General features: G+C 38.2%; 1 protein-coding gene across 7 annotated transcripts; it reads left to right on the forward strand.

Annotated features, from left to right (window-relative positions):
* On the forward strand, positions 1 to 27,688 carry LOC127788533 (uncharacterized). Of its 7 annotated transcripts, none has more exons than XR_008020418.1 (6): positions 1 to 468; positions 11,538 to 11,607; positions 11,894 to 11,981; positions 15,903 to 16,126; positions 16,236 to 16,328; positions 27,387 to 27,688. XR_008020418.1 is itself a non-coding variant. In XM_052316941.1 (4 exons), exons 1-3 carry the CDS (start codon positions 91 to 93, stop codon positions 11,941 to 11,943), a joined length of 498 nt encoding a protein of 165 aa, XP_052172901.1. In that variant the 5' UTR covers positions 3 to 90; the 3' UTR covers positions 11,944 to 11,981; positions 27,387 to 27,688. The 7 variants fall into 7 exon arrangements, 3 of the variants coding, with proteins under 3 accessions (XP_052172901.1, XP_052172902.1, XP_052172904.1); XR_008020417.1 differs by having other exon boundaries at positions 16,252 to 16,328; XR_008020416.1 differs by having other exon boundaries at positions 16,267 to 16,328.
* The last annotated feature ends 92 nt before the right edge of the window (positions 27,689 to 27,780 follow it).

Genomic DNA, 27,780 nt, shown 5'->3' on the forward strand with positions numbered 1-27,780 from the left:
CGACCCCGAGTCGCCAAAAATTCAACTCTCTCTCTGTCTCTCTGTATGTGCGTCTTTTTCCAAAGGCGAAAGCCAAAGGCGGTTTAGTTTATGGGAAAACCTCTGACCAAAGCCGCAGCGACAGCTACGCTACGACAGCTCGGTGGCATAACAGCGCAGCTTATCAGTAGTCCTACTAAACCCATATCGCCGGCGGATACTGCCAGGACCGGCTGCGGCCAAGTGGAGCGGCGGAATTTGAAGAAGAGGAAGATGGAGAACAACTGCGGCGGCGGCGGCGGAAGCGGAAGCAGCAGCAACAGCAGCAACCAGTTAGGGCGGACGCCGCTGTCAGGGGTAGTGTCGGATTGCGTGAAGCGGTGGTTCCAGGACACGCTCAAGGAGGCTAAAGCCGGAGACGTCTCGATGCAGGTCTTGGTCGGCCAGATGTATTACAACGGCTACGGCGTCGCCAAGGATGCCCAGAAGGTCTCCTCTCTCTCTCGCCCCCCCCCCCCCCCCCCCCCCCCTTTATTTCTTCACGCCGAACTGGATTCATGCTTCCATTTTTACCATCATCTGCCGATTATGTGACTTGGATGTCTTGATTCGGCTTTCTGAGTTTCCGAGGTTTGGTGAGTCTATTTTTTCCTACCAACACAACGGGTTTTTTGTTTTTGTTTTACCCTAAGGAACATTTGAACACTTGTATGCATAACTGAGCAAAAAAGAAAGAATTATATCTTTCATTCGAGGTGTTTCTTGGCCGTCTAGGAACTAGCGTTTGTCAAGATGAAGAATATTGAAACAAAAATAAAATTTGTTGCAGAATATCCCAAAATTTTGATAGAGAACGTAGGAGAAAACAAAGAAAATATAAATAGAAGAGAATCAACAGAAAATGATGTGATGCGGTCCAGCCTTTGTCCTACATCCAAGGGCCAAAGGGAGAGAAATCCACTAATTAAAAGTAATCAGGTACGAAGATGAGAATTCTCTGGGAATACCAAAAATCTCATCAAAATCAGAAAATCAATTCTCTCACACCCACTTTTCACTGGCTTTTTTTCACTTCACTCAAAAATAAACTATAGCTATACCTGCTCATAAGGAAGTAACTACTTGTGTAAACACAGCTATTGTGCGGTCAAGCCCATGATTAGAATTCAAGACATAAGAAATCTCCCCATTCCATTGGTTGAATCCCACTTTGAGAGTGATTGGGATAATTACAACCTAGCTAATTACCCTGATAATATCTAATCATGAGTTGATTATATACACATTCTATACATGGAAGATTAGACATCTCATAAATCTCACTCTCCCATAAGTTGGAGCACATATATGATATGTGCCAACCTTGTTACAAATGTAGTTTATCCGATAACCCCTGAGTGACTTTGTGAAGGCACCTGCTAGTTGATTATTGGCATTGACAAACTCAATGACAATAATACTTTCAGTTAGTTTTTCTTTGATAAAGTGACAGTTAATCTTAATATACTTGGTCCTTCATAAAATATTGGATTTGAGGCGATATGGAGTGCGGCCTGATTGTCACACACAAGTTTCATAGGAGACATTCTACACAACTTTAGTTCTTGAAGAAGTTGTCTGAGTTATATAAGCTCACATGTTGCATTAGCCATAGCTCGGTACTCTACTTCGACACTTGACCTTGCTACCATATTTTGCTTTTTACTTTTTCAAGAAACCAAATTACCTCCAATCAGAGCACAATACCCTGAAGTCAATCTCCTATCAGAGGGAGATCCTGCCCAGTCAGCATTTGAATAGCACCAAATCTCTGAATGTCCCCTATCCTCATAGAGCAATCCTTTCCCTGGTGCACTCTTGATATACTTCAAAATACGGAGAACAACATCCCAGTGAAAGTTGCATGGAGAGTTGAGAAACTGACTGACTACACTCACAACGAAAGAGATGTTTGGTCTTGTTACTGTGAGATAATTCAACTTTGCCACTAGTCTTCGACATCTTCTAGGGTCTAACAATGGCTCCCCTAACCTGGTAGAAGTTTGATGTTAGGATCCATTGGAGTGTTGACTAGTTTGGAATCTAATAGGCTAGTTTCTTCTAGGATATCCAATGCGTACTTTCTCTATGATATAGAAATACCATCTCTTGACTGAGCCACCTCAATACCCAAGAAGTATCTAAGTTGCCTCATATCTTTTGTCTAAAAATGTCTGAACAGATGTTCCTTTAGCTATTGTATGCCTACTCGATTACTCCCAGTGATGACAATGTCATCTACATAAGCCACGAGGTAGATGCATTGTTGCGATGGTGAGTGTCGATAAAAAATAAAATGATCGGCTTCACTCTAGGTTATTCCAAAGGCCTGAACCACAATACTAAACTGGTCAAACCATGCTCGCGGAGATTATTTTAATCCATAGAGTGACTTACGAAGTTTGCAAACTAATTTAGACCCCCCCTGAGCAACTGACCCAGATGGTTGCTCCATGTATACTTCTTCCTGCAAGTCACCATGAAGAAATGCATTTTTAATATCAAGATGGTGGATTGACCAATGATACATAGTAGCTAGAGAAAGGAATAGATGAACAAAGGCCATATTATATTCACCACCGAAGAGAAGGTATCACTGTAATCCAGCTTGAAGATTTGACTATACCCTTTATCGACCAAACGTGCTTTGAGGCAATCAATGGTTCCATCAGGGCCAATCTTGGGAGTAAAAATCCATCGACGCGCAACAGTATTCTTTCTTGACGGGAAAGGAACCAGGTCCCATGTTGCATTAGGGTGCGAGGCTTTCATCTCATCAAAGCATATCCTGACGCTAACCAAGATATGATCAAGCTTCACCTGTATCTTTAGGAATAGGGACTGAAGAAAGACTTGAAACAAAGGCACAATAGGTAGGTGGTAGGCGATCATACTTTAAAAAATGATAAATAGGGTAAGGATTGAGAGTAGACCGTTTACCTTTGCGTTGGGTAATAGGGAGACTATATGTGTCCAGATCCATGGGAGGAGGGACATTTGGCAGAGAGAGTGAGTCCACACGGGTCGGTGCAGTTGGTGGGCTAGCATCAGTAGTAGGACGAGGATGACGATGGTAAGTGAGAAGAGGAGGATCGATGGAAGAAGAAACATGCAAATCCCTTAAAGACAAGGAAGGAGAATAAAAGGGAATGGGTAAAACCTGACAATGCGTTGCAGGTCGGGTTGAGCAACTAGAAAGAAGGATTGCTGTTCAAAGAAAGTAACATCAGCAGACATGATGTATCTGCATAACTCAAGAGAATAACATTTGTAGCCCTTCTTTAACCAAGAATAGCCTAAGAAAATGCATTTAAGAACCTTAGTAGCAAGCTTATCTTCCTTGGAAGAAAGATGATGCACAAAACAAACACAACCAAAGGCATGAAAGGGAAGGAAGGAAAGCGGCTGTGTAGGAAATAAAACACGATGAGGGATTTGGTCCTGCAGAATAGAATAGGGCATGCAATTAATAAGATAACAGGCAATAAGAATTGCATCACCCCATAATTGAGAGGGAAGATTAGCATGCAATAATAGAGTTCGGGCAGTCTCAATCAAATGACGATTTTTCCTTTCAGCGACGCCATTATGTTGTGGAGTATATGGACAAGAAGATTAATGTAAAATACCCTAAGTAGCCATAAATGTTGTAAATTGAGAGGAAAAATATTCTAGAGCATTATCACTACGCAAGGTACAAATGGTTTTACCAAACTAAGTCTTTATTTTAGCACAAAATGTTTGAAACATGAAAAATAATTCTGAATGACTTTTCAATAAGAAGAGTCAAGTACAACGAGAATAGTCATCAATGAAGATAACAAAGTAAGAAAAACCCAAAGTAGATTGAACATGACTAGCACCCCATACATCCGTGTGAATAAGAGAGAAAGGGGACTTAGCTCTATTGGAGATGTGATGTGGAAAATGACTACGAGTGTAATTTCCACATTGACAAGACTCACAATTGAAAACAGATAAAGAAGATAAACTTGAACCAATTTCTTGAATTTAGAGAGTCTTGGGTGACCAAGACGATGATGGAAGAGCTCAGGAGAGGTGATACCGGTGGAAGCTACTGGTGGACTAGGCGTAGCTAGATGGTAGTGACCTTGCAACTCATGCCTGACGCCAATTGTCCGTCTCGTACCCTGGTCCTGTACACAAACAGAGTTAGGAGTTAAGGTGACTGAGCAGTTAAGGGTTTTAGTGAGTTGGCTAACTGAGATCAAATTAAAAGGACTATCAAGGACATATAAAACAAAATTTAAAGATAAAGACAAGGTGAGTGTGGTTTGGCCTAACTCCTTAATTGCAGTTTTGGTGCCATCAGCCAGGGTAACATTGGGCCAGGTATCAGAATAGGTAAGTGAGGAGAAAAGAAGTTCATTACCACACATATGGTCAGTGGCGCCAGAATCTATAATCCAAGGACCAAGAGATGGGCTTGTAGCAACGCAAGCAACGAGATTGCTAGGGTGGGACTACTGTGTGGCTTGGAACTTTAGGAAAGCATCGTACTCAGCTGCAGATATAGGTATCAACTGTGAACCCAGTGGAGATAGGGTAGGACTAGGATCACTCTGAAACGCATGAGCTGCACTAGTAGATGATGCAGGCGGAGCAGCTGGCCGACCATGTTTCTTCTAGCATTTTTCCTCAAGATGACCCATTTTCTTGCAAAAGGTACATTGTGGACGTGGGCAACTATTATTACGTCCTCTATTTTTTCCTAAGTTGGAGGCTTGAGATACAAGAGCCAAATATTTGGTTGGAGGAACAATAGTAGAGGAAGAGGACACACCATGTTCACCTGTCATGTTCAACAACCTTTAGAAAGAGTCATTCATGGTAGGATTAGTGGAGCTGGTCAGGATTTGATGCCTGATGGTGTCAAATTCTGGTTTCAGTCTAGAGAGAGCAATAACCATGAAAAACTTCTCTATTTGGGTAATCTGTTCGGTGTGGGTCGTAGTAAGAGGAAGAATAGCATCAAATTCTTGCATGAATGCGTGAACCTGTCCTAGATAAGATTCCATGGATGTTTCTTGCTTGAGATTCTTGATATTGGAGATCACAGTGTACAAACGTTGGATATCATTCGTATAGCACTCTTCAGCTTCCTTCCATACATCAACACAAGTTTCAAAGGGGCGAAAGAGCTGCAAGATTGATGGGTCAATGGATTGCCATAGGATGCTGCACAACTAGGCATCAACTTGTTCCCATCTAGCTCGGTTGGCTGCCGGCACACTTTCAGCCTTTGCGGTAAGATGATCAACTTGACCTTGTCCTTTAAACCACATTTTGATAGAGATTGCCCATGAGAGATAGTTGGCAGACCATATCAACTTGATAGTGGTGATGTTGGGTGTACTGAGATTGGAGACAACAAAGGTTTGAGAGACTTCAGAGGCATCAGATGCTGAAACAGAAGCACCAAAGGCAGAGATGGTGTCATTGAAGTTTGACATGGTGACAATTTTAACAATGGAGATGGGCTTGGAGGATGCCGGAGGTTCGATCCGGAGCGGATGGAGGTGAAACAACAATGGACGTGCCTACACGCGCCGACGCGTGGAGGCGGAAGCAATCGACATGTGGGGGTACGTGGCTTTTTCGATGGCTACATGGCACCGGGGGTCGGTCGATCTAGAGATTTCGAGGATGATGGTATGGGTGGTTTTTCGAAATTACCACTGGACAATGTGCTAATAGATTCGACAAATTGCGGGTAGAAGAAAAGCTAGGGTTTGAGTTTTGCTGGAAATGGAGACACAACGGGAAATTTTTTAGGGTTTTCTCAACACAGGCTCTGATACCATGTGAGAGTGATTGGGAGAGAAAACTTGAGAGATTAGCCTCTCAATTCTATTATTTATAGGCTAATTACAATCAATGATGGAGCTAATCATGGGAGGATAGCTAATTATCCTAATTATCATCTAATCATCAGCTGATTATATACACATTCTAGACATGGAAGATTAGACATCTCTTAAATCTCACACCTAGTACCTCAAACAACTAGTAGATATCTCTACTTTCTCCAAGAAAGTCCGTTAGGGCTAGCTCAAACATTGGAAACACCAATCAAGTCCAACCAATCCGTGAACTTGGCAACTAAGTTGTAGTTAACATGTCAACTGAGTGTTACATGCCCAAGGGTAGCTATGTAATTGTGTCCCTACATTCTGTTAGGATATTTTCTCTTTTGTCTTTATTTCTTTTGTCCTGTAGCTAAGGCGGTAACCATGCCTTTATCTTGTAGCTAAGCGGTTACAACTGTGAGCCTATATATTGAGCCACAGTTGGAGGTTGGATTTTATGAATGGAAAATTGACTAAATATTCTCTAGTTCCCTCATATCTTCTTCTCTATCTCTCTCTCGTTCTCTCTATCCCTCCCCCCTCTCTTCTCTTAATTCCCTTTGGTTGCTCCTCAAATACCCTTTTTTAGATTCAACAATCTAACAATTGGTATCAGAGCTAGGCGATCCCTAGCCCTATAATCGGCGACCCAGGTGAAAACAATAGGTTCTCATCAATCAATTGTTTTTGTGGGTTGTTAGCAGAAGAAACGATGATGGCTGAGGGAAGCAATTGGAATCGCGGTTAGATGCAATGGAGGTGGCTATCCGTCAGAACCGAGAGCAAATTGAGGAAAGGCTAGAGACGATGGAACATGGCCTCCAACAAACTCAAGAAGAGGTTAGTTGAGGATGCGTAGAGACGATGGTAGTAGAGAGGAACTTGCAAGGAGATTTCTCCCACCTTCAAGAGGAATTTGGGAGGAATTTGCAAGGTTCGGGCAGCAATTAAACACCATTGCTTTGACAATTCAATCTCAATCGCAAATGATTGTGGTCACCAAAATTCCACCGTTGATTTCGCCTTCTTACGGCCTACTACTATCACCTAGGGTTACAAAATCTCTTGAATCTACTTCGCCTTCCTAGATCGACTTTAAAATTGTTTGGAATCTTAGTCAAAACCAACTGCAATTTTTGAGTTGAGAGTTGCGTCTTCCTTTTGGTTATGTTCAGTCTTTGATTTCAACAGTCAAGACCAATCAATCTCGTTGGAATGCTTGAATTCGTTGACTCTGCTTGTTGTCGAGTTTGCCTTACTAATGCACACTACAACGACCTTAAAAAACAGTTGCGAATCAACTTGCTATTCTGCTTCTATGAGTTGTCGGACTTCCAATCGGAGTTGCCTCGTTTGCTTGCCTACAATTTTTGATAACTTGAACTACTATAGCAATCATTGGAAACACTGTCGGAACCGCCTGGCCAAGACGCCTTAAAAAGCTGAATAGGAATTTCTGATCAACTGCTCTATTACAGCCACAGGAAAGTCACCTTTGTATCAGCTCCACTAATTTGCCGTTGTCACTTGTAGTGATCGTGAACCAGTTGCTAAAAATTCTAGATTCTCAGTTGAGAATTCCACCGTCGGGATCTTTAAAACTGATTTCACCTGCAAAATTTGAACACGAACTACCATAATTCACAACTAAGGAACGATTGGCTCTATTCACCTTCAGATCGAATCAAAATCATAGTTAAGGATTAATTGCTCAGATACGAAATTATCATGTTCCTAGGGTTTCAATAGAGAATTATGACCAATTTTAGGAAAAATTAGGGTAGAATGTGAGAAAGAAAGGGGAAAATAGAAAGAGGCGGAAGAAACAGGGAGATTGAGAGAGAGAATAGAGGGAGAATCAAAAGGAATTGGAAGGGAGAAAGAGAAGCTGAGGAGGAGAAAAGACAGGTCCGAGAGGGAGAGAGTTTGGAGAGAAAAATCAGAAGTTCAATTGCTATTCTAGATAATCCCCATTACAACAGCCTGTTATAGTTGCTACAATAGCTTAATAGAAAATACTAGTAGTTAACTGTAACAACTCAACAGAATTAACTACTCCTCTTGAGGAATAATTTGCTATACTCAACCTACTGTAAGCTCTTATACATCCTAGGGTTCTGACATGTCGAAAGGTTCATTATTTGTTTCTTCTCACTAGGAGCATTTGGGCTACAAGGAAGAAGCAAAGTTACAAGAGTTTGCCACTGTTTAAAGATTTGTTTAAAGATTAGTCTCTAAGTAGAAGATTGTTGGAGATGTGGAGACTGATTCGATTTGACACCTATGTAGAGTTGACATGGGAGTCCCATTGCTCGGTCAGTAGGAGGGGGTTAAGGGGGTAGTGCACCTTGAGGGGACTTGAGGGTGAAGCCCTCAAAACCTAAACAAGAAATAATGTGACCTCTACATGGGAAGTTATGTCCAAGACCAACTAGAATCAGAAGAATCCTAAATAGATTAGAAATTTTGATCGAATTTGGAGTTCTATTTGCCCTAGTTTTCGTTTATAAATATGTGGGCGTAATTCTTGCAATTGCAACCTTCTCTAATAGTGAAAAACACCTTGTGCGGTCGTGGATATAGGGATTCTTTGTAGAATCACGTAAATTTTGTCCTTTGTGTTGTAGGTTTTCTTTTTCTTTTTGAATTAATTCATAGTAATATCTGGGGTCCATTAACCATTCCAGATGTTTCTAGGGCACATTGGTTTTGTTTCATTTACTGATGATTGCACAAGGGTTACATGGGTCTTTCTTCTTAAATCGAAATATGATGTGAGTGATATTTTTCCCAATTTCTTTTCTATGATCCACAATCAATTTGGTGGACAAATCAAACGGTTTAGGTTAGACAATGCAAGGGATTATTTCAACCAAACCCTTTCCACTTATTTCCTTCAACTTCAACGAGGAGTTATTCATGAGTTCTCGTGTGTTTCTACCCCTCAACAGAATGGGATTATAGAACAAAAGAACAACCATCTTCGGGATACTACTAGGGCATTGTTGTTTCAAAAAAAATGTGCTAAACAATTTTGGGGGGAAGTCGTCCTCACAGCTACTCATGTCATCAACCAGTTACCCTCTAGAGTGTTACATTTTTTGACTCCAATGGCAATTTTATCCCACTTGTATTCTTCTCTTCCTACCACTAATCAACTTAGCCCTAAGGTATTCGGGTGTGTTTCATTTGTTCATGTTCACAGCCTTAATCGGGGGAAGTTGTATCGTAGAGCTCTTAAGTGCGTCCTTGTGAGCTATTCTTCTACACAAAAAGGGGTACAAATGCTATCATACTCCAACTAAAAATTTTTTGGTTTCTGCGGATGTTACCTTTGTTGAGACTGAACTCTATTTTACTCACCATTTTTTTTAGAGGGAGACCTAAAGTATGGAAGATGAGGATGAGTTGTTCCTTCCTAACTTATCATTAGCTCCTAAACCTCTGCTAGCTCCTAAACCTTTGCTCAAACCTGCATCTAAATCCACCAAACTTGCATTTGAACCTCCTCTTGACCTATTGTCGGAACCTGCACTTGATTTACTCCACAAACTCATGAACTTGAATCCTCCCTACAACTTGGTTTCCAAATTACAAGCAGAGAGGCCACCATTGACAAATGATTTTTCTAGATTTACTCAAGGACTAATCTAGAACCTGAACCAAGGCTGTACCTATCATCAAGTCCAATGTCTGGAAACGAGATAACATCTCTTGGCTCACCTTCTAATGTTGATTCTATGACTGATATTGACCTACCTATAGCACTAAGGAAAGGAGTTAAGAGTGCATGAAATATCCCTTATATCCACTCTCCCACTCTGTATTCTTTAAAAAATGCTCTCCATCTCATAGAAGCTTTCTTACCAACATTCATACAACATTCATTTCTACCACATTATCAGAGGCTTGAAACTGTGAAAATTGGAGGAATGGCGTGAATGTTGAAATGCTGGTTTTGGAGAAGAATAATACATGGGAGATTGTGGATTTACCAAAAGGGAAGAAACCTTTTTGGGTGCAAATGGGTCTTCACAATCAAGTATAAAGCAGATGAGATGCTTGAAAGATACAAAGGTAGGTTGGTAGCTAAAGATTACACCCAAACATATGGAATAGACGGAAGAAACCTTTGCTTCGGTAGCCAAGATGAATACGGTGAGAATTCTCTTATCCCTTGTAACTAACTTTGACTAGACTTTATTACAGTTTGATGTGAAGAATGCTTTCTTGCACAGAGACCTTGAGAAAATTTACATGGACATTCCCTTAGGTTCAATAGAAACAGACTTGAGACTAAGGTTTGTAGACTCAAGAAGGCATTATATGGCCTGAAACAATCACCTAGAGCTTGGTTCGAGAGATTTTCCAAAGTAATGCAGGTCATGTGTTACAAATCGAGCCAAAGGGACTACACTTTATTCATAAAACACTCAGGTTTAGGTTCTGTCACAACTCTTATTGTTTTTGTTGATGACATTATAGTGATAGGAAATGACGAAAAGGAGAGGTAGAACTTGGACAAATGTTTGGCTGAGGAGTTTGAGATCAAGGAATTAGGGAATTTGAAATATTTCCTAGGTATTGAAGTGGCATGGTCTAGACATGGGATATTTATATCCCAACACAAGTATGTCCTTGATCTTTTGCGAGACATAGGCAAAATGGCTTGCAAACCATCTAGCATTCCAATTGACCCTAATCACAAACTTGGTGAAGCGAAAGGAGATAGAGATAGACAAATAGGCATATCAGAGGTTGGTCGGCAAGCTAATTTACCTATCTCACACACGGTCAGATATAGCCTATGATATTAGTATAGTAAGTCAATTCATGCACAAACCCAAGGAACTTCACCTGCAAGTAGTCTATGGAATTTTGCATTACCTCAAGGTTATTTTAGGAAAGGGAATTTTATTCAAAAAGGGGGGTAGACTTATCTTAGAGGCTTACACTAATGCAGATTATGTAAGTTTGATGGTTGATAGAAGGTCTACCATGGAATATTGTACTTTCTTGGGTGGAAACTTGGTTACTTGGAGGAGCAAGAAACAACTTGTCATGGCAAGATCAAGTGCAGAATTAGAATTCCAGGCAATGGCACAAGGGATATGTGAACTATTTTGGTTAAAGATTATTCCGGAAGATCTAAGACTCAAGTGGGATGGCCCTATGAAACTCTATTGTGACAATAAGTCCGCTATTAGTATTGCACACAATTCTATGTAGCATGACCGAACAAAATACACCGAGGTGGATCGACATTTTATTAAAGAGAAATTGGACAGTGGTCTTATCTGCACACCTTATATACCAAGTAAATCACAACTAGTTGATGTTCTAACCAAAGAACTCAATAGTTAGGTCTTTCACAAGCTTACAGCCAAGCTGGGAATGATTAATGTCTATTCATCAGTTTGAGAGGGAGTGTCGTGAATCAAGACTTTGATTATATGTGTGATTGGTCAATATTCTATAGATTTAAAAGCTGTAATTAGGATATGATTATATGTAGTTATTGTAAATAGAAGATTATTCAATTAAGAAATTTGTTTCCATAGTCAGGTAAGCATCGTATGTATATGTGTCTAACAGTTCAGTGAAAATTATTGCCATATTTTTCCACAAGTTCCTATGTTCTGATTTCAGGGAAGGATTTGGATGACGAGAGCTTCGAGAGTCCGATCTTCAGTTTGGAAAGTGAGCAATAAACGCCCAGGTAGTCTATTTGCTCTATCCTTGTCTGCATATGCTGCTTGTGTTTCCTAACTCATGCATGCATTTTATTTTTATTTATTATTATTATTATTATTTTTGGGGCGGGAGGGGGGCGGGGCTGGTGGTGAAGGGAGTAGTTATTGATTGTTTGGCAATTTGCAACAGACACCAATGGTCTGTGTGTGTGTGGGGATGCGTGCAAATGCTTGTGGCCCCTACACATGCAAATTTAGCTGGAATGTTGCTATTCATTGTTCTTCTTTTGTTGATTCTTTCGGCCTTTGTAGGTTACAATGCAAGTGATTCTGATTCAGATGAGCTAAATGGCAACTCCTGACTAGACCAGCTTGGCGTTTCCAACCAGTGCATTTGAAAGTGCGTGAATTCTCCAACACTCTTTTCCTTTTTTTCCTCCAAAAAATCTTCTCATTCCACTGCTTTTATGTTCTTTTGGTGGCTCTCTGCTTAATTCTCCCGCCTTTTTTGTTTTTTGATGCTGCATAGTGGGTAAAGACTTGATATGTTGTTTTTGATGTTTTGTTGTTTACAGAGTATTACTTTTATTTCCTGTCAGATTTCTTCTTATGGTAAAGAATATATGATGGTTTATGTGTCATATATTTGTGTGCAGATAATTTGTGTTTACTTTTCTGTTGTGTAACTTGGACATTGTTGTGAAAGAAGACTTCTTTTCTGTTGTTATTACTCCTTGAGAGTTTTAGGGGTTTTTTATTGTGAAAGCACAAGAGAAAGGAAGTCTTTGTCATGAATTTCATATATCGGTTCTTGGTAATTTCATGTCTCCGGAAGATAAATAACTATGCAAGAGAAGTAGCTAAGAATGATTATAAGTTTCAGTTTCTTTTTTAGTAATAGTCTCCTCTATATTCCGTTGGGGGTGGATGATCATCTTTTAGAAACTTGAATAAAATCAATATCCATTCTTTAAACCAAGTGAGATTACCTGGAACCTTTGTGCTGAATGCATCAGGTGCTGGCTTTATCTCTCTGTAGCTGTTGCAAATATGCTGCCATGGAAGTGGTTTTGTACCGTTGAGTTGATTCCGCAACTCCTGCCCCCGCACAAAAAAAAAAAAAAAAAAAAAACTAGCCAAAAAAAAAAAAAAAGGAAGCCCAATAAGCAACTTTGGTGATCGTCAAGAATCTAAGCAAGAGCCTGAAAAAAAAAATGGTTTCCTTAAACAAATAAAAAAAAGAAAATTATTCTCAATACTTGTATATAGCTCTCCCAGTTCTCTCAACCAAACCTGCCAGTGTTGGTAAAAGTGAGCTTAAGCACAAAGCACAGTTCTAGTGTTTTTTCTTGTCAAAGTGAAGTGCAAATCATAAATCGCAGCTTAATGATAGGCCGCCGGTGCAACAAACCTATCATAGGCGTAACAAGCAATTGAAGGCTTGACGCTGGAATTAAGGGGACCGCACATGCAGGTGTAACAACCAGCATGTGCGCATGGGGAAGGAGGGGTAAAGTTGTAATCCACACTGCTGAAGGAATAATCAACAGTGTGAATGGGGAATTCTGTTAGGAAAGCGTGGGAAGGGGGTATAAGTAGGATAGGAGATGGAGAATTGGACAGCGAGCTTTTGGTAGAGAATTGGGAGAGTTAGGGCCTCTCGAATGCTCTGTTTCATTCTTGTTTTTCTGTTGAAAGGGATTAGAATATATTGATATTAGATTGTATTGGAATTCTATTGGAATCCTATCACTTAACTGCATGCCTTTTTGTTAAGTGCAAAACACGTGCATGCTTATTTATTTATTTTTAATTTTGTCTTGTTTTACTGTTAGAAAAAAAAAAAGAGTTGTTATTGTGTACCCTAATACATCAAACACAACCATTATATAAATGTCTTGGAGTCTTGTAGAAGAGAATGATTCAATATGTGGTCATGATCTTGTGACATGGGGTGTTGTTCCTAATATAGCTAGAGTTGGAGAGTCTAGATTTAATATTAGAAGCAACTTAAGGAGGCAATGAAACAACTGCACACCCGTTTCAACTTCTCGTTCAAGACCATTTTTGGTTGAAGAAGTCAGCTAAATGGCACTGATAAGGAAGATAATGAGGACTACAAGTCTAATGATGAATATGACTTTCTCACTATCGACTAAATGGTTGAAAATTAATTAGAAAACTCTATTTTGTTCTCTTTTAGCATGAATTTTTTGTCTTGGCAATATTATCTAGTAATTTAGTTGCAGTTGTTATATATTCTCTGTCTCTCTCTATCTCTCTTTCTAACATTTGTGCTTTGCTTCAATTAACCACATGCTTGTGCTTTGCGCTTCATGCTTTGTGCAAGCTCTAGAAGGCGTTTGCACTTAAGTATGCTTATAGCCTTTAAAAACACTGATGCCACCAAACTCAAAAAGGACTCACATTCCAAAAGTCTTGTCTCCTACTCAGACAAGACCATCCCCATGAGTAATAAACACATCAAACCTTATCCCATTAGGTGGGGAACTCTGTCTCCATGAGTATTACTAAACCCAAAAAAAGAAAAAAAAAAGTCCATACCAAAAGCTGTGAGCAATGCTATACTAGACAAGATTTCTGACTTGTCATTGGTATGGTACGGATACCAGATAGTACTAGGGTACCATTTTGGATATATTGATATACTACATGAATAACTTAAATATATATTATAGTTGTGTATATTTATCGAATAATACTGAATTTGTTATTGATATGATATGATATGTTGATTAAGGGAATAAAAGATAAATAAATAGAAGTCACAAAATGAAAAATCTCTACTAAAAAATATCTATAACGAATAAGTTTATAAACTAAGCAATTTAAGAATATAAAGTTATATAAAAGAAATAATACTTAATAAAATAATTTATCGTTCTTTACCTTAATATTAAAAAAATACAACAAAATAACATAATCCAAATTAAAATTCGCACGGTATATAAATTTTGATTTTTAATATATATAGGTTAAGGCTTGATATGTTTTTTATATATTATAATATATATACACATATGATATGTCCAGGATGCAAATTGCCAGTGATGCTGCACCCCATTGTGGAAAGCCTGTTAAAGTTATAGTTTGGTTGCCTTCCGCTCTCTTTTCCTTGGCTGTTGGGGGCGTTCTGCACTTTTTCTCTTTGCTTTCCCTTATTTCGTTGTTGTAAAGCCCGTAATGTTTTCTCTCTGGCAGAGAGACACTCACTACTCACAGCAAAGCCGAGCATGGCAACATGACCAACAAAACCTCATAAGCTCATTTTGACTGGTGAGACCAATCTATTGTCTTCAACCTTTTGGTTGGGCTTCTCAACCTGCAGAGATCAATTTAATTAAAAATCAAAAACAAAGATTATTGAAATACCAAATGAAGAGACCTTGTAGAAATTAACAGCACTTATATAATATACATACACAAGATCTTGGTTACTGCTTAGGGAGACAGAATTTCTTTTTGCATTCAGAGAATATATACAGCCTTCTGTATATATCTGTTTAAAAGAAAAATTAAAAGAAAAAAACTCGGGCTCTCTCTCAATCTCTGTTTTTCTTTCTCTTTGAGTGGTGAATAAAAGTACATAAGAGCTGCAGATTAAAACAGTCCAGGAATGTTTACACATTGGCACCAGCTGGTATACCAGTATTCACGGAGTACTGACCAGTGGCAGCTGATACTGGCCCGTACTAACTGGTATTCCAGCCTGGACAAAAATGTGTTTTGATGTACTGGATTAGCTCCACTACGGTGCATGCTGGTACTGGTGGCATGGTATGGTATTCATGCCTATAGTCAGCTCCCACTGAATAGTAAAAGAGAAAAAGAACAAGCTTCAAATATGAACATTGCTAGAATAATACAAGGTGTAAATGATCCATCAACTCCACATCTAACATAGAAGACAAGTTCTAATTATTTTCAAATTTTATTTATTTTGGAACTTTAGAATATTGTGAATGTTGTGCTTTAGTTTCTTAGTTTAATTTGGTAGGGATTATCTATGTATATAAATACCTCCCAAGTGTGGTGGTTATTCAGATTTTGATTATTGAATACCAAATATGGATTCTTTTTTATTGGTATTCCCCCTCTTTGATTTTTCCCTTTTTCTTTTTCTTCTTCCTCTCAACTGCTGCCTGTCTCTCCTCTGCAACTCTTCTCAGTTTCTTCTGCTTCTGGCATAAATCCTTCCCTCATTCTTTTCTTACTTTTCTCTCTCTTCTTCATTTTCTTTTGGTCCCACACTAATTTGTATCAGAGCTCAGTTTTGATCTATTGTTACCATCTGCTGTAGTCATCATTTGCTGAGGGCATAAAGTTGCTGCTGTTACAGTATCCCAGCATCTCAGATATCAATAGCTGACAACTACAGAAACTACAGAATCAATAGTCAACAACTACTGAATACACAAACAATCTCCCTTCGCCATCAGCTGACTACTTTATCAAATGTATCAACGTAGAGAAAATAGGTACCTACAGCAGAGGTGCAGCACCAGCAACCGTCTCCTTGTTCAGGTTCATCATCCATTCTCTTAATCACAGCTTCACAAGAAGTACAGGGTCAGCAAAACAGTTATAACTAGGTTTCACTGGTGTTTTCTTGCTTTGACCAAATGTTTTCCAGTCCTCTTATTCACCAGATGATGTTGATGCAGAGGACACATACACGCAGGGCTCCTTTTCTTGTGATTGTGAGGAGAAAGATGCTGAAGAAAAGGTGTTTTGTTAACCCCTTAAAGTTGTACCAATTACTCTTGATCCAACTTGGTTTTTTAATCCGCATGACCTGTGATATTTTGCCTGCAACTTATCTGAGCAATCCACAACAACACATGAAGCCTTAATCCCATAGGTGGGGTAATTAAAGATCCAATTGTCCAATTGTTAAAGGGGGAAAAACAGAGGAATTCCAGCAGCATGAATGTCAGAGAAAGGCCAGTTGGAGATGATGTTCCTTTCCAAGATGACTAATGGAGTTATCTAATCATATCAAAATTGATACCATGCCAATTTTTTAAGCGTAGATCCATTATTTTTATCTCAAATAATTCTTAGTAGCACTATATATATATATATATATATTTTTGGATGAGATTTCTACTCAATCATGGAGAATCATAGAGATGAGTTCTTTCAATGTATCTATTTGTTTCCTGGCTTAGATTGGATTCCAGTTCTCCAGGGTTTGTGACTATATAAATACCTCAAAAATGTACGGATTGTTCACTGAAGAAATAGCTAGGGTAAAATCAATCTTTCATCCGTGAATGATACATCAGCTTTAGTGAGAAACTTATACAACAAAAGTCCTAAAAAATCTCCTACAATCTCTCCTAAGATATCTCCTAAAATCTCTCATATTTTACAACAGTAGATAATATACATTTAAACTACAAATATACATGAGAAATATCTTAAAACATTCCTAGATTTTAGCTAGCATTATCTTCCAAAACTCTTTCTTAATCTAGGAGTTTAATTTGTGCCATGTATGCCACGTTTCATGCCTCGGATTCTTCCAACACTCCCCCTCAAGTTGGTGAATAGATGTCAATCATTCCCAACTTGCTTCTAATCACCTTCAAAACCCTGCTTTTGTATTGCTTTGGTTAAGATGTCTGCCTTTTGATCTTTGGTGGGAACATAAGTCAAGTTTATGTCTCCATTTTTCAGCTCCCCCTTGACAAAATGCCTGTTAATTCGAACATGTTTCATTCGGTCATGCTAGACTGGATTATTTACTATACTTATAGCTGTTTTACTATCGCTATAAAATACTTTAGGTTCAGTTATAGGAATAGACAAGTCTTCCATGAACCTTTCCACCCAAATTACCTCACAAATGCATTGTGCAATGGCTCTATACTCTGCCTCAACACTGCTACAAGAGACAGCTTGTTGTTTCTTGCTTCTCCATGCGACCAAATTCCCCTAAATCTTAGTGCAACACCCTGATATAGACCTGCTATCCTCAATGGATCCAGCCCAATCTGCATTTGCAAAGCTTCTTATTCCTCTATCCTTGCTTTTCTCGAATAGCATTCCCTTCTCGGGAGTCCCCTTTAAATACCTCAGGATATGGTAGGCAGTTTCTAGGTGTCTTTCGATTGGGGAATGCATGAATTGGCTAATTATACTCACTGCATATGCAATATCTGGATGCATAAGTGAAAGATAAATCAATTTCCCCACCAAACGTTGATACCTTCCAATCTCCACTGGTTGTTCCTCGTTGTCCTCTTTTCTGTTTTTCTAGTTGGGTTCTAATGGAGTGCTTGCAGGCTTACACCCAAGCTTTCCTGTCTCTTTTAGCAGATCAAGAGTGTATTTTCTTTGAGATATGAAAATACCCTCTTTACTTCTTGCTACTTCAATTCCCAAGAAATATCTCATTTCTCCCAAGTCTTTTACCTCAAATGCTACTTTCAGTTGTTGCTTTAATCTTTCTATCTCTTGATCATTGTCTTTGGTGATGATTATATCATCTACATAGACTATTAGGATTGTTCTCTTACCCTTGCTATCAACTTTTGTGAAGAGAGTGTGATCCGCTTGCTCTTGTTTGTATCCTAAGTGGTTTAGTGTGTCACTAAACCTCTTGAACCATGCCCTAGGAGATTGCTTTAGGCCATATAAGGATTTTTTCAATCTACATACCTTTCCTCTTGTATCTTTTCTTCAAAACTAGGGGGAATTCTCATGTAGATTTCTTCTTCCAACTCACCATTCAAGAAGGCATTTTCTAGATCATATTCCAACTCATGCTCCTGCTGTACTTCATCTCTATTCTCCTTGTTAGTAATATCAACCTCTTTTTCCTTTGCCTTTTCTAGACTTAATTTCGGTTCAGATGACATGGGCTGCTGCTGATGCTGAGGGTCACAAGGCCTTCTTGAATACACCAATAAGGGTGGTTCAGCTTGAATTTGATCACTCTTCTGGGCTTGGTCTCTCTTATGTTCTCCCTCTTGATCAAATTTAGGCACATGATTAGGATTAACAGTAGGAAGAGAAAGAGAGGGAGCTATATCAAAAAATAGAGAATTCCAACTGGTGGCTGTTTCTGGAACATGGGCTGGTTGAGAGTGAGGCTGAAAGAAAGGCTAGTTTTCAAGAAAAGAAACATCATAGGAAACAACAAATTTTGGGTACTAGGATTGTAGCATTTGTATCCTTGTTGTGTTGGAGAGTAGCCCACAAAAATGCATTTGATGGCCTTAGGATCGAGTTTGGATGGAGTGAATGGATTTTGGTGTACAAAAACAGTACATCCAAACACACTAGGAGTGAGAGAGTTTAGAACTCTAGCATGATGAGGAAAAACATCAAGGAGGACAGCCAAAGGGGTCCTAAACTTTAGGATTTTGGAAGGTAGGCGATTGATAAGATAGGCAGAGGTCAAAACGGCTTCCCCCAATATGAATTTGGAACAGAAGTAGTAAACATCATTGCTCTAGCTATTTCAAGCAGATGACGATTCTTCCTTTTGGCAATTCCATTTTGTTGAGGGTTATAAGGATATGAGCTTTGGTGAATGATACCATGCTCAATTAAGTATGTGTTGAATTCATTAGAAAAATATTCCCTGTCATTATCAGTTTTCAAAACATGAATTGAGGATTGAAACATATTTTGCACTATATGATGAAACCTTTTAAATATAGAAAAGGCTTCAGATTTTTCTTTCATAAAAAAAACCCAGCACACCCTTGTATGGTCATCAATAAAGGTGATAAACCATCATGTATTGGTGAGGGTTGTGGTTCGAGAAGGCCCCCAAATATCACTATGAACTAAGTGAAAAGGTGTGAAGGAAGTATAAATGTGATTAGGATGAGGTAACCTGGTCTGTTTTGCAAGGATTCACTGTTCACAAGAATGATTGTGAATTTTATTGCTCGATAAAGAAGGATACAAGAGTTTAAGATACTCAAAACTTAGGTGTCCTAACCGCTTATGCCATAACATAATGTCTGAATTTGAAACAAGAGCTAAAGAATTTAAAAACCGAGTCCTAGAATCAGTAGAATGATCATGGCTTGGTATTTGATAGGGCCCTCCTTTCATCTCAGCACTGCCAATCATCTTCCCCAAGGATAGATTTTGAAAAGCACAAAAATTTGTGGAGAATATCACACTGTAGTCCCTGTCAGTTGTAAATCTGCTTACTGATATTAAATTACAGTGCAAGTTCGGGACATAAATGACTGATTTAAATATTAATCCTCCTACCATAGCTGTTCCTTTTCCATTTGCAAAGGATACTGTACAATCAGCCATAGAGACACTTATAGGTTTATCACATGATTCAAAATTGGATAATAAATTTAAAGAACCTGTCATGTGATATGAGGCACCAATGTCTATGATCCAACTGTTGGTAGGTATTCTTTAAGATATAAGAGAATAGGCAATATTATCTTTTGTGGCCAAAGAAATTGTAGGAGTAGGATTTTCTGTATTCTCTGATTTAGTCACCTTTGTTTGGTTGAGAAGTTGTTGTAATACTTCCAATTGAGTTGCTATGATGGTAAGAGGTGTTGGATTCCCTTTCTCGGCTTCCACCATATAGGCTGATTGGCCTCCAGCTTGTCCTCTTCTTTGATTCTTAGGCTTTAGTTTGTTAGTTTTTCATGGATTTTCTAGCATGTCTCTCGTGTGTGTGAGGGTCGGTTACAATGGTCACACCATTGTTTTTCTTTTGCAGTCTCCCCTCTAGAAGATAGAGGAGTCTTTCCCTTAAAAGTATTTAAGGCTGACGTAGGGGAATAGACTTCATTAGAAGAGTGTCTCGACTCCAAGAACATGACTTCCTTCCTACTTTCTTCCCTCCTAACTTCAGCAAATACTTCCTTGATGGTTGGAAAAAGTTTCATCCCTAGTAGTCGACCCCTAACTTCATCTAACTCAGAGTTTAATCCATGAAGGAAATCAAACACTTTCGTATTCTCCATCATCTTACCATATTTTTTACCACCTGCTGTGCACTTCCATTTAATCTCATAGAAGAGATCCATCTCTTGCCGCAAAGCTGTTAGAATATTAAAATATTCAGTGACCGAGTTTGTACCTTGTTTTGTGTTTCGAATGAGAGATCGAACTTGAAAACATTGAGTATTGTTTTCTAAGTCAAAGTATATTTCTTGGGCAGCCTGCCAATCTCACAAGCCGTTTTGTAGAAGAGATATGTCTTACCGATTTTAGGTTCCATTGAATTAACTAACCAAGCCATAACAATGGCATTCTCGGCCTCCCATACACTTGAAGCAGCAGATTCTAAACTTGGCCTTGCTGTATCTCCAGTTAGGTAGCCTTCCTTGCCTTTGCCTCTAACAACCAACAAGATTGATTGGAACCATTATCGGAAATTAGTTCCATTCAATTTGTGTTGTGTAATTTGGAGAGGACTGTGTAAGGCTGTTGAGAGAGGTGGAACCAAAGTAAAAGTCCTCACCGGTGGAGGATTAGAGGTGGTCACCTCACTGTTGGAGTCGTTTGTCATCTTGGAGTATTAACCCGACTTCTTGAGATGGATTAATGGAAAAAAATCAAGCGCCATAGGAGATGGCTCTGATACCATGAAGAAATAGCTAGGGTAAAATCAATCTTTCACCCGTGAATGATACATCAGCTTTAGGGAGAAATTTATAAAGCAAAAGTCCTAAAAAATCTCCTACAATCTCTCCTAAGATATCTTCTAAAATCTATACTTTACAGCAATAGATAATATACATTTAAATTACAAATGTACATGAGAAATATCTAAAAACATTCCTAGATTTTAGTTAGCATTATCTTCCAGAACTCCTTCTTAATCTAGGAGTTTAATCGGTGCCATGTATGCCACGTTTCACGCGTCGGATTCTTCCAACATTCACATTTTGATTACTGATAATTGAATAGAAAATTTGGTTTTTTCCTTGGTATTCTCGTTCCCATTTCATCGCTGTTTCTCCTCCTCAAATTCTGCTTCTCTGCTCTTTGAAACTCTTCTCAGTTTCTGTATCTCCTCCACTTCAGTTCTTGTTTTATCTCTCCACCTTCCTTTGGTCCCAGCATCCTAGCTTACATAAACGGGACCAGCTAATTACAATTTTCATCAGGTCATTAGCTGTCAAAATGGCTCCATGTGTGGCCATCCAGACAACAAAGAAAATCGTGGTAAACACACTCTATTTCCTTACAATCTCAGAGAAAATACAATCTGCCTTTGTCACTAAGAGGCTTGTGGAAGTAATGAATGTGAAGAAAGTCAAGTAAAGCTAGAATCAGTTGTGAAAAATTGTTCTTAAGAATAACACAATCAAAGGACCCTGTTAATCCAGAATCGAACTCTTCTCCCACTTTGAATCTTAAAGGAGAGACAAATGTGAAGAATTCAACTTGATTCTTCATTAATTCCCTTCAAGATTCATTTCAATAAGAGCAAGTGGGTGGTCCTATTTGCCAATGTCCCCAAAGAGAGCCAAACTTACTATCATATGTCTCAAAAAAGTCTCTATTAGTGATGAACCTCTATTTCCACTTCTTAGGAGAGCATTTTTGAGAAATTACTTTGCTAATACCTAAACCTCTCTTACACCCAGGGAAAGAAACCTTATCCCAGGGAGACAACTGGTGCTTAAATTCCTCCATAAGCACCTCTTCCAACAGAAGTATCTCTGTAAATTCCTCCATAAGCACCTCTTTCATCAACTCTCCTCACAGGAGCATCTCTTAGCGGAGATGAGGATGTTAAGATGGATGTGCGGACATACAAGAAAGGATAAAATTAGAAATGAAGTTATTCGTAATAAGGTAGGAGTAGTGCCAATCGAGGAGAAGATGAGAGAGACTAGACTAAGATGGTTTGGTCATGTGAGAATGAGACTAAGAGACGCTCCTGTGAGGAGAGTTGATGAAATGGAACAATTAGTCACAAAAAGAGGTAGAGGTAGACCCAATAAGACTTTGGGAGAGACATTAAAATTTGATATGAAATATATGGATCTAAATGAGGATATGACAAAAGACAGAAATACATGGAAGTCTAGAATTCATGTAGCCGACCTCACATAGTGGGATAAAGGCTGGATATGTTGTTGTTGTTGTTTATTAAGGACATATATTAATAGGGACACAAGTAAAGAGACTCTTAATAAGCTTAAGCCTCCCTCCTTTAGCCAGGTACTGTCTTTTCCAAGAAGAAGACATTGGACCTCTGAATGACACAACTGTATAATTTATCATTTAAAGAAGATCCTTGTGGGACCTAGGTGTTGAAATAAACAATGTCCTCATAAAATGTGCCTGGCAGGCCAAATTTTTTTGTCACAGAAGACATTGAGAAGTTGTCTTATCATCAATTTGTGGCCTTGGGTTAAGACTAGACATGCATGTTTTGGCATCCTTGGGATTTTGATACCATCATTAGCTTTGGCAAGTTTTAGTTATTGAATAATCAATAGAAACAACATATGAAGCCTTAATTTCACTGTGTTAACCAGGTGAATTCTATCCTGCCAATTGTGTTTATCTATGTTCTTACCTTCTTCTATAAGTCCCTTGCCACTAGGTGTTTTCAAAAGTGCTAAGCATACATAATTGTGGAGGCCTACGGAGCTTCAGTGCAAAGCACAAAACCCAAGTGCATGCTTAAGCCAAATGGAACACACAAATGAAATAAAGGGTATAAACGTTTTAAGCATAAAAAGTATACACTATTAAAGCAATCATTAAAAAGAAAAGATGAAAGGTCTAAACTCTTCATTGAAATGCTGAACTCTTCATCTTCCATTAGAAGTCTGGCATTTATAGGAATCTGAAGTCTTATTTTTTAATAAATACATATTTCACTTTGTTATTTCACTTTGTTCGGATCTTTTCAAGATCTGATGACAGATGTTTCTGGGTAAGGATTCCATAACATTAATCACACCAAACACAAATTTAAACAAATCCAACAATCCATATTAAAAGCTCACTTTAGAGTGCTTCACAGCATAGATAAAAGCACAACTCAGTGTTGTTTGACTATGTTAAAAGAAAGTCACTGTGCTTCATCCACAAAAAGCTCTAAAGGAGTTGGCCTTTGCACTTTGTGCTTAAAGAGGGAGTTAAGTGCACTTTTTAAAACACTGTTGTTGCTCATATCTTATCTAAGAATCTCCCACCAAGTTTTTCTTTATCATCCTCTACCTCTGTTCTTATATACTTGTTCCATACCATTGCCTCTATTAGTTGTAAAAATAATAAATCTATCCAATGTTTTTGTAATATGAAATAAAATGATTTACGCACAATTAGCAAGCATAGATACATGGATAGCTTAATGCGCGTGGAATGGAACAACAATACCACTTCAGATTTTATTTTAGTTGCCTATGACACTAATATATATCTGGGGTTTTTATTATCCAAGACTAGGTAAAAGGGTAGTTCAATTTCATATATTAAGAAGTTAAGTTCTAATATTTTTGGTTGAATGAACAAATGGAGTATTAAGCTAAGTGTATGCGAAATGTGGTGTCATAAGCACCATCTAAGAATGAGTTGGAACCTTGTTTTCCCAGTTGATTGTGGTGGTTTTTTATTTATTTTCTTTCTTTTTTTGATGGTTTGGGAGAGTGAAGGGGGTTATATGATGCCAAAATTAGGGGTATCTTACTATCAACATGCTATAGTAATGATGAGGTATATTACTTCTTAACATTGGTAATGAATACCTACTCCATGCTTCTCATGCTTTACCACTTGCAATTAAATTTTTCTCATTAATAGAATGTGGCAGTGAGGGGAAGCGCTAGAAAACTAGGTGATATACTGCATATGGGTGCATTCTTGAATCTCTTAAAATACTAGATAATTTCCTTTTGGCTTAGCCAGTCACACTTTTTCACACCATCTGTGTTCTTGATTTCAATTTTACTTGATAGAAAGATAAAACATCATTGTGATGACTTGGAGAATTGTCTTTAGCATTTCATTTTGATGAATAATTCTCCTTTTATATGTTGATCTGACACTAAATCTAGATAATGACTAGTTTTCAATATTGACAATGTTTTCCTTGACATTGATTTTACATTATTTTCTAGTGCAAATCACTAGAAAGAAGTAATTACACAATTAACACAAAACAATAGGGTAAATTTCACAGACCATCCCTAAGGTTTGCCTAAATTGCATAGACCACCCCTATGTTTTTTAAAATAACATAATACCTTCCTTGAGTTTTATAAACGTGAATCATTTACCCTCTACCATTAACAAAACACCTGGTATTTCTAAATTTCCAAATGCCCATCGCCCACTATTATTATAAAAAATAAAGAAAACAAAAAATAAAAAACAGGTGGTTGGAGATGGTATCATTGATGATGACATCATTGGAATCCATCACCATCATTAGCGAATCTAGGTTCATTTGAACCCAAACTTGTATGGGGTTCAAGCAAATGAATTTGGGTTTGTCGGGCACAGATGAATCTCGAGATGACTAGATGAAGGGTTTAACAGCCAGATTCATCTAGGTTCATTGAACACAGAAAGGAGGGGGGGGGGGGGGGGGGGGGGAGAAACTCATTGATGACACTAAGATTTGGTCACCAATATATGACTTGTATGAGACTTGGATCATGAACTATGATGAGCTAGACTTGAATTATTTGCGTAGACAAAAACAATGCGGACTGGCTTGGGTCTTACCAGGATTACTCCTTTGATGCTTAAGCTAGTGAAATGTTGGATTGAGATTTCGAGAGCTATGAGAGTTGGTATGAATGTCGTACTTTTGTCCTCCCCTTGAGGTGTTTTTATACCCTTTGGCTGAGGATGATAATAAACGTGGCCTGCCCTACCCTTATCGTAAAGGGTGGGTTGATTCCTTTTTGTTACACAAGCTCGGAATGCAGTTGAATTGTGATTGCTAAGTTAGTTATTGTTATCTTGACCTGGATTGTAAAGGTAAGGACACGTTGCATTATTGGAACCCAGATTACACACCCCTTGATTGTCCTTGACTAGGTGTGAATCTATCGTCTTCCTAGATGTTAGGATTGCCTTAGATCAGGGCATACCCCAATACCCCAATAGGTTTTTAGAGTCTGCTTCTAGGAATGTAATTTTGATGTTGAATAGATCATATACTTATCCTTATTTGGAGTATACTTCTACTGGATCTCCTTGTCTTTCGCTATTTTGGTTTTTGTTAAGATGATGAGTTTGATTGGAGTCATTTTTCACTGTTGAGACTAATTTGACTGCCTTTAGGTGAGAAATCTAATTCTAGTCAAATTTAAAGTCCCAAATAACCTGGCGTTGACTAATGACATGGTTTGTCCTTGTCATATCTTGTTTTCTTTGATATTATCACTTACCATTCTAGAACTTGGGTTTTGATTGGAACTCACTTGGCGATAGAGAAGGTAGATGTAGTGGTGACTAGCAATGAAGGGAGGTCGGAACCCAACCAATGGTGATGAAGGGAGGTCAGGAAGTGAAAGCAGAGATGGTGGTGACCAACAGTGAAAAGAGTATCTTTGAGAGGGAAAGGATAAAGAGAGGGAAATATAGGGGTTAAATTGTCAATTGCAGTACTCTTTTAACGACGACGGAGGTTGGTGTAAACATAGGGGTAGTTGGTGCAATTTAGGCAAACCTCAAGGGTGGTATGTGAAATTTGCCCAAATTAATAAATTAACGTTAGTGTAAGTAATAAATAAATAAATTAAATCTTTTCAAATACAATACAAGATACTTAAAGCATAACTTGCCCCTCAAAACCAAGATTATGTGGAACTTTTGATTTGATAAAACTAGGTAGTTGAGAGAATTAGACATTAAGTGAAATAGGAGTGATGATAGAGAACTAGATATTATGTACCAAACAAATAGAGGATCTAGAAATTATATAAAGATATTAATCAGTGGTTATGAGAATTAGACATTTAGTATAACATGAGCAGAGTAGAGAGCTGGTGATTATATGCCTACTAAATAGAGGAAATAGAAATTTGAAAAATAATATGAGTGGACTAGATAAAAGTGGTAAGAGGGATAGGCCACGTAGTAGTAGGAGGGTGGAATGAGGAGTAAATTCTTTTTTCCTTTCTCTTCTTTTTTTGTTTTTTATTTATTTTTTTAATTGCTAGGACTGATGGCCATTGGTTTACCATGAACTCAAGTCTCTACTCAGCCATAGGGGATCGTTCATTAGGCATGGCCAGGCCCATCCTAGGGCCTCATGCTAAATTTACACCATTGATAAAATCGTATGTTTTGAGTTTTATTGTGCTGAAGGAGGACAAGGGAGGAATGAGAGTAGGGAAAGAAGAAAAGACGAGAAGATTGGTGAATTGTATTTCCTCATTCCACCTCTTCCATATTTGCTACTCATACTATTATCTGGGTAAGAAAAGGATAATTGGGCCCTATACCAATGGAACTAAAAATCCTAGTTACATGAACCCGCTGGAATTACAACCCTGATTTCTTAAGACTCTTTTCATTCGCCCCTTGATCTTGGTTGCTGTTGTCTTGGTGTCACTAATGCTGATTGGATTCATTCTACGTATGCCTCTGTAAATTTAAGGTACTTCTCCAATCCAAGATGCTTAATCCTGAACTCCATTCTCTACAAAAATTCTCTATTTCATAACATGTTTGATTCGCTTTTCAATAACCTATTCTTGTTGATATGGCCTTCCACAATTTGCATGTTAAGATGTATAATTTAGTGGAATCTTGAATTGCACGTCCTATTTTAATCTTTTCTTCCATCTTTTATCTTTTGCAGGGCCGTTGGCTTTCTACATGTTTGCTTCGATAGATTTGCCCATGAAAATATCACCAGCTTCTGTAAAAGTTCTTTTTGTTTTTGTGCACAGATAAAATTGTTTTACTGTTTGTTGCTGTTAAGGAAACAATTGAACTCTATGGGCCTGATTGGTTACAGATTTGAGTTTTCTGATTATCTTTTGTTTGATGATTATTTTGGAAGCAGGAAGCAGACATTGCTGAGACATTCTATCATTTGCTTTTTTGTATATGAGATCAATTTTCAGAGTTTGTAAAATTACCTTTTTATTGTTTCTTAAATGATGGATTTGACCATAATCTTTTTTTTTTTTTCTTTTTGTAAATTGACCAGAGATGTGATTGATTTTGGCGAGTGAGATAAAAATTCTCTC

The sequence above is a fragment of the Diospyros lotus genome, chromosome 13, assembly GCF_014633365.1.
Source record: "Diospyros lotus cultivar Yz01 chromosome 13, ASM1463336v1, whole genome shotgun sequence".
Taxonomy (NCBI): domain Eukaryota; kingdom Viridiplantae; phylum Streptophyta; class Magnoliopsida; order Ericales; family Ebenaceae; genus Diospyros; species Diospyros lotus.